We start from the raw sequence: 17,259 nt of genomic DNA on the forward strand, positions 1-17,259 counted from the left end.
CCTCCCCGAATCTTCAACGCCCAGGGTAGAGCGCAGATCTGGAACTTTTCAGGCCCTGTACCAATCCCTGGTATTCGGCGCGCGCAAACGCCAGGATCGCCACGTTTTTTTTTTTTTTTTTTTCCACCCCAGATGTCATCCAGTTCGAGACCTGGTTCCCTCCCAACCAGCAGCTGGAAGCAGCACGCACGTGTCGACCAAGTTTCAGCGCCATGCCAAACCGTGGTTCGCAATCGACTACAGACCACGAGCTGAAAGAGATGGGAAAACCCTGGGACCACAATAAGGGGAGAGTTGCCGCACCAGTCAGCATTGGACAAAGAAGTAGTGATAAAAAGGTACGCGACGGTTCAGTGTTGATCAGGGAAACTGCCCGTCCGCTATTGTATAAGCCCTGGCGATGAAGAAGCAAAAAAGAAATGCACCACGGAGCTAGGGACGGTGATGCGGCGTGTGATTGTGATGAAACATGTGGGAAAGCAACTTTCCACAGCCAGCAAAGAAAAAAAGCAAGCAGGTCTGCAACTTTCGTCACGTCAATCGCGGCGCAAGGAAGCGGCGGTCCACTGCCATGCCCTGGCAAAAGTCACTGTCTCGTTTCTCTGCGGCCTTGGACCCGGGACGAAAAAGGAAAAGAAAGCATTTAGGAACCTTTTTTTTTTCTTTTCCCTTTTTTGCGGGCCCCCCTCGATGGATGTCTGCAGAATATGCCACCACGCGGCTTTCGTCCCAGACAGAATTGCGGCGTTTTCCTTCATCTTCGCCCAAGTTTTTGTGTTTTCTCGGACGCATTCGATCGCCGCTAGCTTGCAAAGTGATGCCCAGAGTCTTTGCTTCGCTGGCAGCCACTGAGTGCGCCGCTCACTTTTGCCCATCCAATGACGCACCACCCCTACCTATCTACCTACCTAGGTACCTCTGCTCCTCGTCTTGGTCAACCAACCTGGTCGGGCCATTGACGTGCGTCACTGCGCCGTCACTCCGCGGCCGTTTTGCTCAGGGTGCGACTATGCATTCCGTGGATTCAAACGAAATGTAGACTGGCGCGTGGCTATGCAACCCGCACCAGCAGCGGCATGTCGTTTCCTCAACGTGTCTGTCTTGCTGCGCATTGGTTTGACGTCCAGGCAGGATGGAATCCGCACGCTTGGAAAGCTTGGCCCATCAGCGATGAGTGACGACGGGCGAGCATGTTCCTGCTGCACAGCCACACGTCAGCATCTAGCTTCCTTATCAGGCATTGGCGCGTGTGTCGGGCCTCAGCCAACACCATTCAGGCAGGTGAGAGAGCTGTGAAAAACGCATCGCGCCGGTGTCGGGGACGGCCGCTTCGATTCGATTTTGTTTAAGCCCCAAAGCCAAAAGTTGTCAAGGCAGTAGCATCAGCGGCGGCGGCGGCGGCGGCAGCGGCAGAATTAACGGTCTGCTGGGATTGATGGGGAAAGGTTTGCGAACGCTGCATGACATGCAGCCAGACACAGAGACACAACTGCCAATGTCAGATCGACGCTCTCTCTGACCATCCAACCTCCACAACTTCAACACGCTGGCGCCCCATGAGGCAGCCCTTCATTAACATGATCAAAAACCATTCGTGCCCACTCTTGACACACGAATCTTATACTTTCCCGAGCAATTCGCGACCCCACCGCGTCAACCATTCGCAATCCACGGCGCCATCACATAGACTCGCCCCTTCAAATCCCTGCCGCCACGCGCCCGTTTTCACTCGCGCAGTAAGTACGTGCGTGCTCATCTCGACGACACAAGGCATCCGCCTCGAGCCGGAATCGACTGGCCTCGCCTCGCCACTACCCACCCCCTCCTTCTTCCTCCCAACTCTAAACTCATCAGATTGGCAACTCACCCACGTTTGCCACGCATGGAATCTCCGCGGCGGCGCCGCCCCGCCCTCGCGGTTGGCTGGCCCAGGCGATCGGGTCAAGCACGCAAGCAAGCTCTTACTCTCCTGCCAGTTTTCAGCATCAGTAAAATTTTTAAGTGAAAGAATGTAAGAATGATGGGAGATTACATTTACACATGGGAGATTATGTTTACTTTTCCCCTCTAATATTACCCCAGCTGACAGGGCCTGAAAGATTCCCTTGCTACGCTGCTTACTAAGGCTGAGCATTTCATGTATAGATAAGAATCAACATTTTAAATACTAGGGTAGAATAGACCTCTAAGCAGGTTGCCTAACTGAAAAATTAAGAACTTTTATCCAAACTAAACCGACGCTGAAAACCGGCGGGAGAGTAGCCGTCCGTAGGTAGGTAGGGAGGTAGGTAGGTAGGTAGGTAGGTAGGTTGGTAGAGCCTGAGCTGGGCTGGGATAGGCTTGCCAGTGCCTGAAACCCCATGGTCGCCCGTTCTGGCAAACGCATCCCGCCGCCCGCCACGCCACTGAGGCGTATCGTATTGTATGGATGCCGTAGGCCATGCCTCCCTGTGCTGCCTCTCTCCCACGCACGCTTTCTGCCGGCCCCGTTGCCCACACGTGCGGTTCCCTCGATTTTGTGCAGGACCACGCAGGGCATGCCGGCTGGCCTGGCCCCGGGGCCTGGTTGGTCTTGCTTTGTCTGTGTATGTAAGATGGCATTTATTACATCAACGCTCGTCGTTCACCGCCACAACGAGCGTGGGCGTGGGCGTGGGCGTGGGCGGCACAGCCAGCGGCGCGCCGCCATCTGTAACGTCATGCCATTCACAGCGGACAAGCGGGTCCGCGGAGTTTCTTTTTTTTTTTGTTCGGTTTTTTTTTTTTTTCCCTTGATTTACAGCTACCTACCACCGTGCTGTTCGACAGCTGCTTTCCTCGTCAGCCCAGCGTAGCGTTGTGCAGCCAAACCGTGCTCGATTGCAAATGTCAGGTGGTCATTTTTGTAGGCCGCTTCTGGCCGAGAGGAGGCCTCTCTGCTGGTGGTGATCTTCCGGGAACGTGTCAGTATCCGCGTTTGTCGCGTGGCAAGGCCGTGCCTTGGCGATGGATGCCACCCCCATCCGTAACCCGTGCGCAACGAACGGGATTGCCTCGTCTCGACCGGTCTCCATCCGTCCGTCGTTCGGCTCGGCGTCATCCACCAGCTCTTTTGCGAGCATCGGCGTTGGATGAGCGGTTCGCCTGTTCTCCGGCTGGCGCGCGCGCGCGCGCACAACCGCACGTTCGTTGTCGATCGTCGTCGGGGCGCGGAGCTGGAATCGGGCCACGCGAGATTTGGCAAGCGAGAAAAACTGGGGCGCTTTGGGAAGCTTTGATGCTGCGGCAGAGCGGTTGGCTCCCGGTCGGGCAGCGTGTGAAACATGGGGCGAACGGACGCTGCAGGGGAGATTGGACCTGGTATCCTTGACGCTCGGCTGGGCTGTTAGGTAGGTTGAAAATAACAAATAAAACCGGGTAATCCGCGGGACGATCCAGATCGCTGATCCCTTGCTGTCTCGCGTTTCTGCTATTGGGGGGGGGGGTTTCCTTAGGTGTCTGCGATGAGCTGCAAAGCGACACGGTCAATGTCTGCTGATGGCGAAGAAATCCCCTTTCGTGCCACCTTGGTTGGGGCTCATCCGTGGGTGGCCAGCGCGAGTTCGTTCTCGAATTGAGGCATTGACCGAATGACTACGGGAAACTGGCGCGAGTCTCATGAGTTATCTAACCATCGTTACAGAGGTATGCTTCACAGTGGTACGTGGTACGGCGGCGTATCGTTGAAGCTCCCCGGGTGAATCTCAAACCCAACGGGCTCAACTTCTCGAGTAAGCGTCCTCCGTCAGTGCTCCGTCAGTGTGAATAGTCTTGTGTTCTAACCGCGCATGGCACTCCACTCTTGCCTCATTTTGCTTTGTTCTCCCTGGACGGGCGCCTCGAAGATCGGCCAGTCAGCCACTCCAACCCAAATGCCGGCCGTCAAAGGATAATAATTTCTCTGCGGCTCACTCCGACCTGCCTCATCCCCAAGAATATATCCAAATGCGGCAACCGAGAACGTCCGCAGTACCCACCCGAATAGACTGTGGTGTGTATGGGTGGTTCCCAGCTAACAACGGCCGGGCCATGAATATTCCGCCCACGTGAAGCGCTTAAAGATCGCGCTTTAGGTTGTTGGGGGTGGTGGTTGTTGTGCGCGAGTCCAGATTTCTCATCATTTGCTCAAAGCGTCCAAGTGCCTTTTTTCTGTTCAACCGATCGGCCAAGCCAACCCGTCAATGGCCTCGCAGCGCCCTTGGGCAGCCAGGTGATGCCAAGGACGAGAGAGAAGGGTAACAATTTTTTTTTTTTAAAAAAAAAAAAGCACCCCAGAGATGAGCCGCGCAGATCTCTGTGCAGCATGCTTGGTGAATCACCACAAAATGGATGGACCTTGAAGCAATGCAGCTCAACACCATCTGCGCGTTACGCGGTGCTGGCGTTGCGAGGCGAGTAACGACGACGACGCAGCAGTACAACAAGCGTCGCCTTGGCCGTATCCATGCGGTAATCACACTGGGTGGACGAAAAAGGGAGCAGAGGACAAGGGTATGGATAGAAGAGCAAGGGCCAGGGCGGACAGGGAGCAGGGCGCTACTTATTGACGGATGCGGCGCCGTTAGTGGTCCGCCTGGCAGTGGACGCGGGGACTACATCTGCTTTGGACTTCGTGCGCCGCTGTGGTTTGTGTGTACGTAGGAGTAGGAGTACGGGTCGCGTCAAATGTATTCTTGTCGTCGTGCCGAGGAGCGCGAATAGTGCTGAGCTGGTGGGTGCCAAATTTGCTCATGTTGAGAGACGGTTCAGCAGCAGCATTGATTGTTGCCTGCCTTGTAGAGAAGCGCAGGATTGGGTCGGCAATGTTTGCCTGGCTGTCATATCGCGCATCTGTCTCACTCCAGCAGACGCCAGTGGAATTGACGGCGAGACAAGCGGACGACTTGTCCAGCGGCTCTCGAATAGTCCAAGGCACAAACACACGCGAGGGCCGTCAGTAGCCAACAGCCATCCAGCCAAGCAAGCAAGCAAGCCACCCTTCCTCGTGCGCTCCCGTCCCGTCGTCCGCGTGCGTGCGTGCGTGGGCAGCCGGAAGGCAGAGCCGTAGGCCAAGCCACCAAATGACCACCATCACAACCGCTACTGCCATCACCGCGCGTGGCTTGCTGACTGGCTGACTACACCGAGTAGAAAAAACGCTTGACGCTCCCTCTTCGTAGCCGGCGGCAGCAGCAGCAGCAGCAGCAGAAGCAGCGTGTTTTTGGGTACCTCTTTCTTTGTTGGATGCGGATTCTAATGCCCGCCATGTGTCAGTCAAGTCAGCCATGGCCGGCCGGCTCACTAGCTTCTATGCGCTAGACGGATGTAGTCCTAGAGGAAGGTTGCCTATTAAGAATGGGTTCGCACGGAGACAAAGGGCGACGGACGGCTTCATGTCTGGTTTCGGACCGGTGACGATGGATTTCTTCGGTTCCGGGATGGATGAGACGGCCCCGGGTCGCCGATGGGCCGATCGGATCTGTAAGAGCTAGTGATGTCCATGTTGATGGATGGATGGGTTGAGGCCTCCGCTTGAAATTTATTTTGCGGGTGTTTGAAAGTCATCACGACCTGTTTCCGGGCGTAAAAGATGATGCGTGTGATCGACCTGAGCAGTTGGTCCAAGCGACTGACCCATTGTCCTCCCCATCGACGGACCCGTGGCTGTGTAGGCTGCAAACTGAGAGGGAAAAGGAAAGGTCAAGAGTGGGCATGTTTGGTCTGTCGGACTAGAATTGGAGCACGTTGTCCAGACCATGGCTGGCTGGTACTTTGGCCTCAGTCGCCGCATCCGGCCGTCTGACTGATTGCACGCAGCGACCACGCCGCACAAACGTGTTCCTCGCGAGCAGTTTCCCGATCTCGAGAGTTTGATTTCACGTTTGAAAAGCGTTGAAATGAGCTGGAAATATGCGGTGCCATGCGCCGCCACCGGCGGCTGTGGATTTCTCACACGTTGCAAGAACGCAAACGGCATTCCTAAGGGAGCGAGGCAGTGGCAGTGCAGATCGTGGTCCTGCGCTGGAATGTGTCATCCCTCTGATCTAGTTGTCACCAAATGTTGAGTCGATGATGATCATCGACCGGTCACGATTGTTTGTTACACACGCCCCCCCTCCCAGCCACCGGCCGTCGTGTAGCCTTTTCGGCTTGGGAGCGGTGTGGACTCTGATCGATGTTAAAGGCATAGTCGTTTTGCGGCCAAAAAACTGTGGTCAACAACTACCACGAAACTTGCTGTGACCCACGCTCTTGAAACGCTTGTGCCCATGTCGGCTGCGCTTGTGAAAGTGTGGGCCCCCCCTCCCCGCTGGCTTTGGTCAATGTTGTACAAAAGTCGGTTGATACGACGCATAACGGTTCGACGTATAGCAAAATGGCTTCGCAACAACGTGCTTGAAGATTTGATAATGACAGACCCATCGTCACGTAAGATGAGCCATTTGTTTCAAGCGTCAGGAGGAGGGTCAAAACAGTTCCCCGCAGGTTATATTGGAAAAAAAAAAAAAAAAAAAAAAAAAGGCGTCAAAGAGATTGGAGACAATAGCCGCTGCCAGTTCACACGCACGCTTCCGACGGGTGTGTCACCAGGAGCCGTCTTGCAACGACGCTGTTCCCAAACCCGGTTGTTGGGAGACTGTGGCATGCCGGGGCGTCAATACTAATGAGTGCTAAGTCTGCAAGAAACCTTTGAGCCATGTGGGAGATAGTACGGGCTTGTGTGCAGCCGAGAAATTCTCCGAGGGAGCACGGAATGGGCAGGATTCCGCCCGGGTTGCTCAGAGAGGGTGTGGGAGGCGTATGACACGGGCGGCTCTCATGGGCATAAAGTTGTTGCAATGAAGTCGGACAGACCAAGAGTGGTCTGGACGCAGCAGTCAGTACATGGCAGGTAGCACAGAGTGGGCGTGAAGGAGGGCTGCTTTTTGGGGAATAGCGGAAGGCCGAAAGCAAGTGAATTTTGCAAAGGGCTTACTCGCCCTGGCGCCGTGACCGGAATGTGCGACAAAGAGGGCTCAGAGAGTCGCAGCCGTTTGTCGCTAGCGCGTTGCAGAACGTGACTGTTGTCTATAGCGGTTCTTCATGGCGTCATGCGGACCAACGAAACCACGAGACGAGGGACATGTGGGCTGACGGATCAGGTCAGAGCCGTTGAAGAAGAGATGATTTTTAAATTTTTTTTTTTTCACACTTTTTAATCTAAACGGCATTTCCAGTTTCTAGGGTTAGGGGTTTCGCAATCTACAGAGAAGAGGGCTCGGCGGAGTGAGTGGTTCGAGGGTCGAGGTGGGCGGACAGGCAGGCCGAGATTGGCGAGAAGCACAGGAAGACTCCCTGGCATCCACGTCTTGGTGGCGGCCAGTCGGCTTGCAGATGGCGTGGCACAGATCGATGTCTCGTTGCGCCGGGCAATCAAGATTGGGGTAGTACGGGGGAGGGAAAGCGTGTGCGAGGGTGCCGATGGCCAACGTTGATGGGATGGGCGAGAGATTGAGCCCGGGAGTGTCGACGAAGGGGAGTAACATGAGAAATGCAGGCGTGCATGGGCATCCCGCAACGGCGGGCGGCGGCGTGCAAGGACCACGAGCGAAAACAAAACGAAGGTCGGGCAGCAGCACCAAGAAGTATTGCGGCCACAGTAGAAGTGAGGTTGAAGCGTGAACAAGAACAATGAAGGTCGAGGACGATAACGATGACGATGACGGGGTCGGCGACTGACTCATGTTGGGGTTGGGGGCACCCCCGAGGGCATGTAAGGAAAGGAAAATTACACATGTCCCGTCAGCATCAGAACAGAACAGAACCCGGCGCCTCCACGTGCATCCACCAGGCAGGCAGTGCAGTCTTCAACCACTCAGGTCTGCGTCCCGCTGCTTTGGGATGGCCCGAGTCGTGCCATGCAAGGCACGCCCAGTCCCAGTCCCAGTCCCAGTCCCAGTCCCAGTCCCAGCTCCAGTCCCAGCTCCAGCTACCTACCTTAGTCTGAACTCGGCTGCTCATTCACTCATCTTTCACTTTGCCTTAGCCTTTGCTTCTGGCTCTTGCGCCCTTCTCCCCACCATAATCACGCCAGCTTCCTTGTCCTGCTGTCCTGTCTTCCGTTGTCACTATACTGTCCTGTCGCTGTCGCTGTCTGTCGGCCCCGGGCCCTGCGACCCTGCACCTCGAACCCCCCGCCTGCGCCCAGAAAACAAAGTTGCCGCCCTGCTCGCCTTCGACGACACCACACCACACACCACACACCACACACCACACACCTGGCCCCTCGATTCGATTCGATTCGACATGACCGCCGCCTTTCGCTGAACCACCACAAACACCACAACCACCACAACCACCACCGCCGCCGCTACGCTACTACGCTACCGCTCGTCCCCAATCCCCTTGCCGGCCTGCCCGCTCGTGACCGCCTCAGTCTCAATTTGGTCTTTCGTGCAACCGCGTAGTCGTGCGCCACCGTTTCCGACTCCCCTTGAAGCCCACCGTCTTACGCTCGACCCTCGCACTCGAACTCGATCCCCTCCCCCCGAGAGACGTCGACGCTGTTGCTGTTGCTGCTGCTGCTGCTGTTAGCCGCGCGCGCCTAGCTCTTTCCTCCCCGTCTTCTCATCCCTCTTCTCCTGTCGTTCATCGACTTCGCTCCGCTCCCGCGCCCTCGCTCGCTCGCTCGCTCGCTCGCTTGACCATTGCCTGCGACATCCCGCCGTCCCCCCATCGCCCGGGTTTTGACCACCTCCCTCGAACCCTTCTTTGCACAATCGCTTCCACCCCACGCTCCCACCGCTCTCAAGCCTCGTTCCGAGACTCGGCTGCAGCCACGCACTTTTTGGCTCCCAGGCGCCTGCCGTTCCTCAATGCTCTGCTTCTAGCCGCCTTCTGCATCCGTCTCGATTCGGCCCGGACGCAAAGGTGCTGTCGCTGCTGCCATTGAACCTACCACTCTTTTTGTCTCGACACCTGCCTCGCTCCCCCCCCCCCGTCGCCTGCCTGCCAATTTCCGCGCCCCTTCCTCCACCATCTTTGTCAACTTGCTGTAAGTGCGTGCCTTCCCTTGACATCCACGCGTCCCGCTCGTGGCCACCCCCGTCTCGGCTCATCTCAAAGTAAATCTTCACGACTCCATCCCCGCCAGCCTGCTAACAGGGGACAGCTCTTCGGCTCTTGTCATTGCTTTAGAGCCTTTCGGCTGATGTGCACGCCTGGCACTCTCTGCACTTCGCCTTGACTTACTGCCTTTGAGGCCTTTACGGAAACAATCCCGTCGTTGCGACTCTGCTACGTCCAAGCTTCCAAGCTTCCCGGGCGGCACTTCCTTAGCGGATCCAAGACCGCTTCCGACCAACCACCTTGGCAGCTGTCGACACCTTTTCAAAGCTCGACCACGCTCGTATCGAACATCAGCCCTCTGACGACCTCACGTGAGATACGGCCTTTTCCACCTTCACCACCACCACCATGTCCCAGGCTCAAGCACTACCGTCCATTGCGTCCTTGACCAATGTCCTTCCCCACGACCATCACCAGATGCCTCACAGGCACCACTCTGATGCTCGCGACTCGGGCAACTGGTCCATCTCTCAGACCCAGAGCAAGCACTCCTCGGGCGTTTCCAACACCACCGGCCTCCAACTGCAAACTATCCTCAATGCCGAGGACTCGCCATCGCGGAACTCAATACCAGAGACGCCGCACTCGGTACGCCATCTTTCACAGGCACCGACCTCATTGCCATCTTTCAACCACACGTTTGAGAACCGCCAGAGCCTCGATGCCAGCTCCTCGCACCTCGAGTCGCGTCGCAGTAGCGTCGACAGCCGCATGAATGCTGGCATGAGCCACCTTGCCATCAGCCCCTCGTCGCCCTATGAGAGCCAAAATGCATCCCGCGTGTCTCTAGTCTCGACGCTGCAGCAGCAACGGGGTATCACCAACGACCAGAGGCCAAACGGTGCTCCGCCGCCCCTTTCTCCTTTGGGTCCAAGGACCTCGTTGCGGGCAAATCAACCACCTCGTCGGGCTCCCGTCATCAACCCCAACCCGCGCAGTGTTTCCGGTATGCCGGATCCCATGGCGGCCGCTCCGACCAAGGGTTTTCCGTGGGCTTTCCCGGACCAGGCTGAACTAGATGATCGTCGTGGCTCCAGCAGCGGAGATTCCAGCATAGAGAGGTCGACACGATCCATCCCTTCGCGGCAAAATAGCTTTGCCACGTCCATCAACAGCAGCATCTACAATGTCGATGCCCAGCTGCCGCCCGGTCAAAAAAGATTTGATGATGGTGAGCTTCCCATTTCATGATTCGAATCGTCCTTCTAACAACGGCAGAAATTCCACACACCCACCACCATTCCATGCAACATCGCAACGTGACGAGCCTCCAGGCTGAACACCCTCCTTCGGCCGGAACTGGCAACTACAGCAGAACCCCAGAGCTGCGTGTCAGCCACAAGATGGCTGAAAGAAAAAGGAGGAGCGAGATGAAGACTCTATTCGACGAGTTGAATGGTATATTGCCCAGCTCAGCAGGAAGCAAGTCGAGCAAGTGGGAAATTCTCACAAAGTGTAAGCGCACCCAGCCTCGCGATCTACGGTCGGACTAACAACCTGCAGCGATCGACTACATCAAAAGTCTTCAGCGAAACTACGACAGGTTGCAGGCAGACAATACGCGCATTCGGCAGGAATCAGCAGCCGCGTCGATGAACGGTCGTCCCGACGACCTTGCTCGCGAGAATGCTGAGCTCAAGCACGAACTGCACGCTGCCTGGACCCAGTTGCGACAAATGGATCCGAACCACCCTCACGTGTATGGTCAAATGACCAATTACCTCGCCCAACAACACAACCAAGCTCCTGCTCAGAACGGACCTAGTCAGCAAAATGTTCTTCCCCCGCTGCAACAACATCCGATGGGCTCTCAGTGGACAAACGGCACTCCTGCCCAGCAAACGACAGCCATGCAGGGCGTCGAATTTGCTGGTGGACGCGCATACAACCACAGATGATGCCTTGCGCCATGAAGAAAAGTTCCTTTACAAGCTCCGCCATCGCCTCTGAGCGTAATGCATACACACGAAAATTTACCAGCTGCATCATTTTCAAGATGCGGTTTGGACTTCCGGTTTCCCCACGACTTCACTTTCACGCATTGTACGATAAGGCTACCCTGCATACCTTATATCACTACGATCGGACCTGTCCGGACCTCGACATATTTATACTCCAAGGGACTTGTTTCCATGTCCTCTGTGGCATGCGATCGCCGTTCGGCCTCACGTCCTCCTTCGCTAAGCTTTCTTCAAGGATTCCCACAATGTTCTTTTTGTCGCCGCAATCTTGCTCACGGCTGCCAGTGTTTCATCTATTTGGGTTGTTGCTTCCATGGCGCATGCTGTTGATTATGGGAAATACCCACAAAATGCGGCGTGGGTTTTCAAAATAAAGACGGGCAAAATGCAATCAATTTCGACACATGCGACATCGCACATTCAGTATTTCCACGTCGATCCAGCCTTCTCATTGAGCTTCATGGCTCTTCCTCAACTACTTCGATGCCCCTTTTTTCTCTCCTGCCCTTTTCGCTTTTTCTTTTGGCAACTCATGTGGCTACAAGGGTTCTCTCCGTCTTAATGGGACCAAAGATTTGGGCGCTTTCAGCTTCCGCCTTTTTCGCTGTTATGTAGACATGGGCAAATGCCTCACCGCGACATTCTATCACCCCTTTTGAAGTTTTTCAAGCTGGCCCACTGGCTTTTTGATGGATATACACTCAACAGCATCTCACGGAATGAGATCAAGGCTTACATTTACGCCATTTCTGTGTGACCATTCGGTGATCAGTCCATGTGTCCGCTCTCACAACGCCGACACTGGCCAAGCATGACTGCCTCGATTCAGATGCCCAAAGTCAAGTCTCGACGTGGTCAACTCGCACGTCGGATACTGCCCTTCCGTCTATCGCAACACAAAGCATGCCGGCACACAGCATCGGGCCTACCAATTGCCGATTCACAAAAGGAACGGTCGTGATGGGAAATAGACAAGAGTAGCACCGAGACTGCAACCACCGATGAGTGGCTCTCTTTGCACCAGAATGCTCATCAAGCAATCAAATCTCGCCGTTCGCATGTCCTGGGAGGCGCGCGGCGGAGCGAGACCGGATGGGTAAAGACACCCATTCCCGCATCAGGCATCCACGGCATTCCACATGATGAACACGAGCGCCACGTGCAGCGGCTTGCTTTTTCGGCTCTGCTCGCTTACCGGGTACAACAACAAAGCAACTACCGGTGGGTAGGTATGTACTTGGAAGGCCACGCACGACGTCAGTCAATTTTTCTTTCTCTCTCGCGTCCCTTTTTTCCCCCTTTAAAACCCCCACGACCGGTGCATACATGCGCAGGTAATCTACCTTTTTGTTGACCGAAAAAAAAAAAGCTCCGCTGAGTTGTGAGTGGATGGATGGGTGCATGCATCCATCCGTCTTTTGCCACACCTACATACAACGAACGAGTACGACGCCTTTCTTCTTCTATCTTCCTTTCTATCCCCCTTTCTCAACTGCCGCCGCCGCCGTCGGTATCTATCTGGCCAAGTCTCGAAACAAGAAGACGCCCGCCTGCCTTTTTTCCTTCTTAAATTCTTTCCTCTCTGCATCGATCTCTGGCCTTGCCGGCGAAAGATGATCTACATTTGGCATTTCCTCTTTGCTTTCCTCTTTTTTTTTTTTTTTTTTTCTTTTCTCCTTTTTGCCGTGCATTGTGTCAGTTAAGTACGGGGGTTGGCCATTATTCTGGGCTCAGGGGTTGGTCGAGACACATGAACGCCGACGCGGCTTCATCAGATTAATCCGATCGTGTGTAGTGGTGGTCTGTTGGGAAGAGAGCCGTCGACTACCGCAGTACGTACTACAACAAATTTACAATTTTTTTGGTGCGCGCAACAAACAGACTACTGGCTAGTTGGCCTGCGCTTCCAAGGTATCTGTTTACGATGAGATTCTCGAACCCTCAATGCACATTACCATGCCCTTCAATTTCCAATTCCACGACACCACCACCATCACCACCACCACCACCATTGCAAAAAAATCAAAATTATTCCATCAATGAGAAAAATTACGACCAACCGCCCATCATCATCTCGCAGTCGTCGTCGTCGTCGTGATTCGCCGCACCCCGCCAACGATGGCGCGGATCGAGGCAAGCAGCCCAGCCAATGGTGAAGGCGGCGGCGTACTGAGCCTATTTCGCGTCGACCCGTTGTTTTTTTTTTTTTTTTTTTTCACTCCTTTGCTTTTCTCGTTCTTGCTCGCTTGATGGTTGTGCGCACAATACACCACCGCCCGTGTCGAATGTTGATGCGTTAGTGCGGGGGTGGATGGGACAGGATAGGTAGGATAGGAGAATCCCATGCAGGGTCTTCTTGTCTTGGGTTGTGTTTGGGTAGTGTGGTGGTTGATCGCTCATCACCTTGTTGGTTGGTTGGTTGGTTGGTTGGTTGCGTGCTCGTTCGCAGCGCCTCCTATGCTGATGAGCATTTTGGTGGACATCGGCGAATGCAGTAGTAGATGGATCACACTGCTTTCCTTGACGCGTCTTACTCTTCTCCGCCAGTCTTAAGGTACTACTACCAAGCCAGGCAATCCTGTCCAACAACCAGCGAGCGACATTACGATGGGAGCAAGCAAGGCTCAATCAGATCTTCACGCCTCGCGCGACTCGACAGCGGCGGCGGCGGCAGCAGCAGCAGCGGCATTCGGTTTGCCAAGGTAGACGTGCGCACGTCTGTGTGCGCCGTGAGCTCAGCCTCTTGTTCCGCCGTTACCGCGAGCCAGCCAGCCAGCCAGCCCGACCACTTGGCTCGTATGGCTTCCGTTTTGGGAAGACATGGGCATTCGAGGGGTCGAAAGTCGATGTTGTCTCAAAAGAAAATATTGACCCAGGAAGATACGGCGGTGGCGGCGGCGGGCTTGGTGACGGCGTTGGCATAGAGTTAAGGGTTTTTGGGTTGTGATGTGCGCGTGTGTGGCTGGCTGGGTTGTGTGCAGTAATACGGTAGGTGGCTGTTAGCAGCGGTGGTGGATAAGTTGTCGCGATATCTGTGGATGGCAATGACGTGCGTCGGAAAGCATGGTTTCTGGCAGCTACCTACCTACCTACCTACCTACCTACCTACCTAGATGGTTTGAGAACACGGGAACGGAGCGGTGTTGTTTGGAAACTTTGGGGGGAAGTCTCGCGTCGACTCTAGTCATCGTCTCGTCCTCTGTCGTCTCGTGGCTCGCGCTTGCAGTCGTTGGTTGTATCTCGTCTATGCGAATACAGGTTTTTGTGGTGTTGAGGAGGGACCAAGCGGGAAGTGGCTTGGGTTGGGAAAACGGTCAGGTTTGCTCTCACTACTTGTATCTTTCGCAGTGATCCTATCGCTATGGCAAGGCTTGGACAATTCAGTTTCTTTCTCAACGAGACAAGAGACCGTCTCAAAACACTTGAATTTGGCTCAGTCTCACATCACATAACACCTTAGCCGATCAGTTTTCCCCCATGATTCCGTTTCGCCAGGATCCTTTTTTTTTTTTTTTTTCTTCTTCTTCTTTCTTCAGCCTCCTCCGCGATACTTTCTGAAAGCGCTGAGCAACCAGCAACCCAACAGCGAGCGACCATTCCAAAAGCGAAGAAAAACGCCGTCCATGACGCGCAAGCATCACAACAACAATAACATGACCGACAGCTAGCTTCCGAGTCAACAGTAGAAAGACGGAGAAGACAGTCGAGATTTGCTAATAACGACGCCGCAGTGATCGCCCACATGAGCTGCTTTCAAACGGCAGGGCCCCCGGCCCCAGCCTGGTCCGGGAAGCCCGCCGGCCGCGTGCCTACAGGCATGCCACGCGGCCATCGGGTTCTGATTCCCTGCTCTCTCATGGCTGGGGCTAGGCTGGGCTGGGGCTGCTGGGCTGGCTACATACAATACCTTGCTAACAATACCGTACAGTATAGTATGTATAGTGGCGGCCCCCAACAGAAAAACCTAGGCAAGTGGGTAAACTTCAGCCTCTGTTCTTTCAGGAGCGGGGCGCAAGTGAGCATGCATCCATCCATGCGTGCCACATGCATGTCCCTTTCCCTCCCGCTTACCCGACCTGACCACCTCGCTGCTTCTGGCTAGATTTGCGAGTAGGTGTGTGTGTGTGTGTTGTTTCTCCGGTCAACGCGACTGCGTGACGCTAGCTGACCTGAACCGGCGCGGCTAAGCCTAGCCTAAGGGTATGTGCTATGCGGTCTGTGGGCGGGAACAAGACCAAGACCGGCTGCCCATACGAGAAATACAACTACCGATGCGGATGGTTTGAATTCCATTGCAAAGTGTTTGCTTTTCCCCATTGTTTAGCTCTGTCGTGACGTTCAGCTCCGGGTCCATCTCTAACTGCCCTTTCTCATCGCGCCGGGTCTGCGCGACTGGCGGGAAATGATAACAAGCACCCATGAATGCTGACATTCATCAGCGTACAATACAATTCTTTCGACCAGCCGGACAGACGCATTCGGGAAAGGAGCCGGCCGAGGGCAGCAGTAAACACCCCATCCCCCCCCCCGGCTCCTCGCCTCCATTGCCATGCGCGGGCGGCTGGCGGCGGGCAGCGGACGCACGCGCGCCCCGGCATGCACATTACATGCATGCTCGGCACGCCTTAAAACAAACGCGGGCAGACAAAAAGGAAGAAGCCACGCTGCTGCCACGCGAGTGGCGAACGGTGCCTGACTCGTTGGGCACTACGGCGGCGGCGGGCGACGGCGAGCGGATACGGCTGGAAACCGACGGGGCAGGGTTTGATGGATGTTTTATGTGATGGAAGAAGAGGGCCTGCCGCAAATGGATTAGGTCTTGTTGCTGCTGTTCGTCTGGGACGCATAAGGTATGCAAGCGGCGGCGCGGCGGGCTAGCTGAGGTTGTTCTCATTGCTCATCGAGATGGTGTAACTTTTATGCCGCCGGCCGTACAAGCATTGGTGTCTCAACCAGCACAATCTCGTTGAGCTGTGGCTGTTGCCGCAGGTACGTACTCCCACTGTGTAGCATCTGGGGCCGTTCAATGCCTACTCCTCACATCAATCGTGCAGTTCATCGAATGTGCCCCCTTGCCGACTGCGGGCGAGGACAATAAACGGCATAGGGCAACTGCCGGCCAGCTGTCGTGTACACATCTGGCTGGCTGGCTGGCTGTGTGTGTGTGTGTGTACCCCGTCGTGTGAGGGTTGTACACCGAGCTGCGCCTGTGCATTCATAACGGCCGGCTGTTGCTGCTGAGTAAAAGCTCAGACTGAGTCGGACATGACCAGGGTGTGATCGTGTAATAGAGGTGCCCAGACTTTGCTCGCACTCTACTTTACAACTCCGCTCGTCTATTTCCGCTCGGCGATATCTGCAGCGGGATCTGCTTGATCACCATCGGTCCAGCCATCTATTGTCAGTCTTACGAGGCCGTCGTAGCACAGCACGACATTTCGCTTCAATCTTTCTTTCTCAACTTGCTCCTGCTAGTCATGCCGGAGTTCCATCGTCCGCTCGGGGGGTTTCCAGTTTCGCAACGGAGTGCTCTGCTACTTATCGACGTAACAGTCTGAAAGATGGATACGGCCTTCACCGCCAGGACAGATCGGCTTGGATGAGAGAGCCACGCCCATCCATCGGAGAAGCGCGCAGCCACGCGCTGGATTGGAGAAACTACCACCACCACATGGAAGGTTTCCTTCGCGCAGAGGCCGCCATCTCGCCGCCATCTCACCGCCTGTTTCAAACGAGCAGGACTGGAAGGAAACCTGCGGAGCCGTGCTTGTCATTCTTGTTAACGACGACAACGTGCAGCGCATGATACAGCTCTGCTCACTCGACCCAACGGCCTCCTGACCTCACCACCACCACCACCACCACCACCACCCGCAAGGGGGCGCCTGACGATCCGCAACCATCTCGCCCCACTTCTCTGCCCCGACCACCCACCCACGCGCATGGACGAACGGTTCGACGGTCCGGTGAACGGATGACGGCAAGTACCGTTCGTTTTCTTTCTGCTTCGTACCCACTTGTCTGACGCTGGTCTCTGTTGGACCGTGACTGTCGTTGCTGTCGCCAAGTGGCCGATGCTGCTGGTTTTCGCGCTTGGTAAGGAGTTTGCTGCTGTTTTCTGCCAGACTTACCATCGTTATGTCATCGGCTCACGGGTGTCAATGTAATCGCCACGGTGTGAGTGGAGAGGACG

At 55.4% G+C, this 17,259-nt stretch overlaps 2 protein-coding genes across 2 annotated transcripts; both read left to right on the forward strand.

The window, feature by feature from the left end:
* Positions 1-362: 362 nt before the first annotated feature.
* Positions 363-1,250, forward strand: IWZ02DRAFT_124584 (uncharacterized protein). Its single transcript, XM_066761526.1, has one exon. The coding sequence runs from the start codon at positions 470-472 to the stop codon at positions 1,037-1,039; it is 570 nt and encodes a 189-aa protein (XP_066625948.1). The 5' UTR covers positions 363-469; the 3' UTR covers positions 1,040-1,250.
* Positions 1,251-9,274: 8,024 nt separating this feature from the next.
* IWZ02DRAFT_124735 (uncharacterized protein) lies at positions 9,275-11,191 on the forward strand. Its single transcript, XM_066761527.1, has 3 exons — positions 9,275-10,276; positions 10,324-10,560; positions 10,609-11,191. The coding sequence occupies exons 1-3, from the start codon at positions 9,454-9,456 to the stop codon at positions 11,001-11,003; spliced, it is 1,455 nt and encodes a 484-aa protein (XP_066625949.1). The 5' UTR covers positions 9,275-9,453; the 3' UTR covers positions 11,004-11,191.
* The last annotated feature ends 6,068 nt before the right edge of the window (positions 11,192-17,259 follow it).

Source organism: Phyllosticta citriasiana (assembly GCF_038021145.1).
Source record: "Phyllosticta citriasiana strain CBS 120426 chromosome Unknown IWZ02scaffold_2, whole genome shotgun sequence".
Taxonomy (NCBI): Eukaryota; Fungi; Ascomycota; class Dothideomycetes; order Botryosphaeriales; family Phyllostictaceae; genus Phyllosticta; species Phyllosticta citriasiana.

Bases quoted from the DNA above. Each gene is read 5' to 3' on its own strand.
- IWZ02DRAFT_124584 (XM_066761526.1), top strand. From the start codon at position 470: ATGTGGGAAAGCAACTTTCCACAGCCAGCAAAGAAAAAAAGCAAGCAG.
- IWZ02DRAFT_124735 (XM_066761527.1), top strand. From the start codon at position 9,454: ATGTCCCAGGCTCAAGCACTACCGTCCATTGCGTCCTTGACCAATGTC. The intron at 10,277-10,323 runs GTGAGCTTCCCA...TAACAACGGCAG, and splicing joins TCAAAAAAGATTTGATGATG to AAATTCCACACACCCACCAC. The intron at 10,561-10,608 runs GTAAGCGCACCC...AACAACCTGCAG, and splicing joins GTGGGAAATTCTCACAAAGT to CGATCGACTACATCAAAAGT.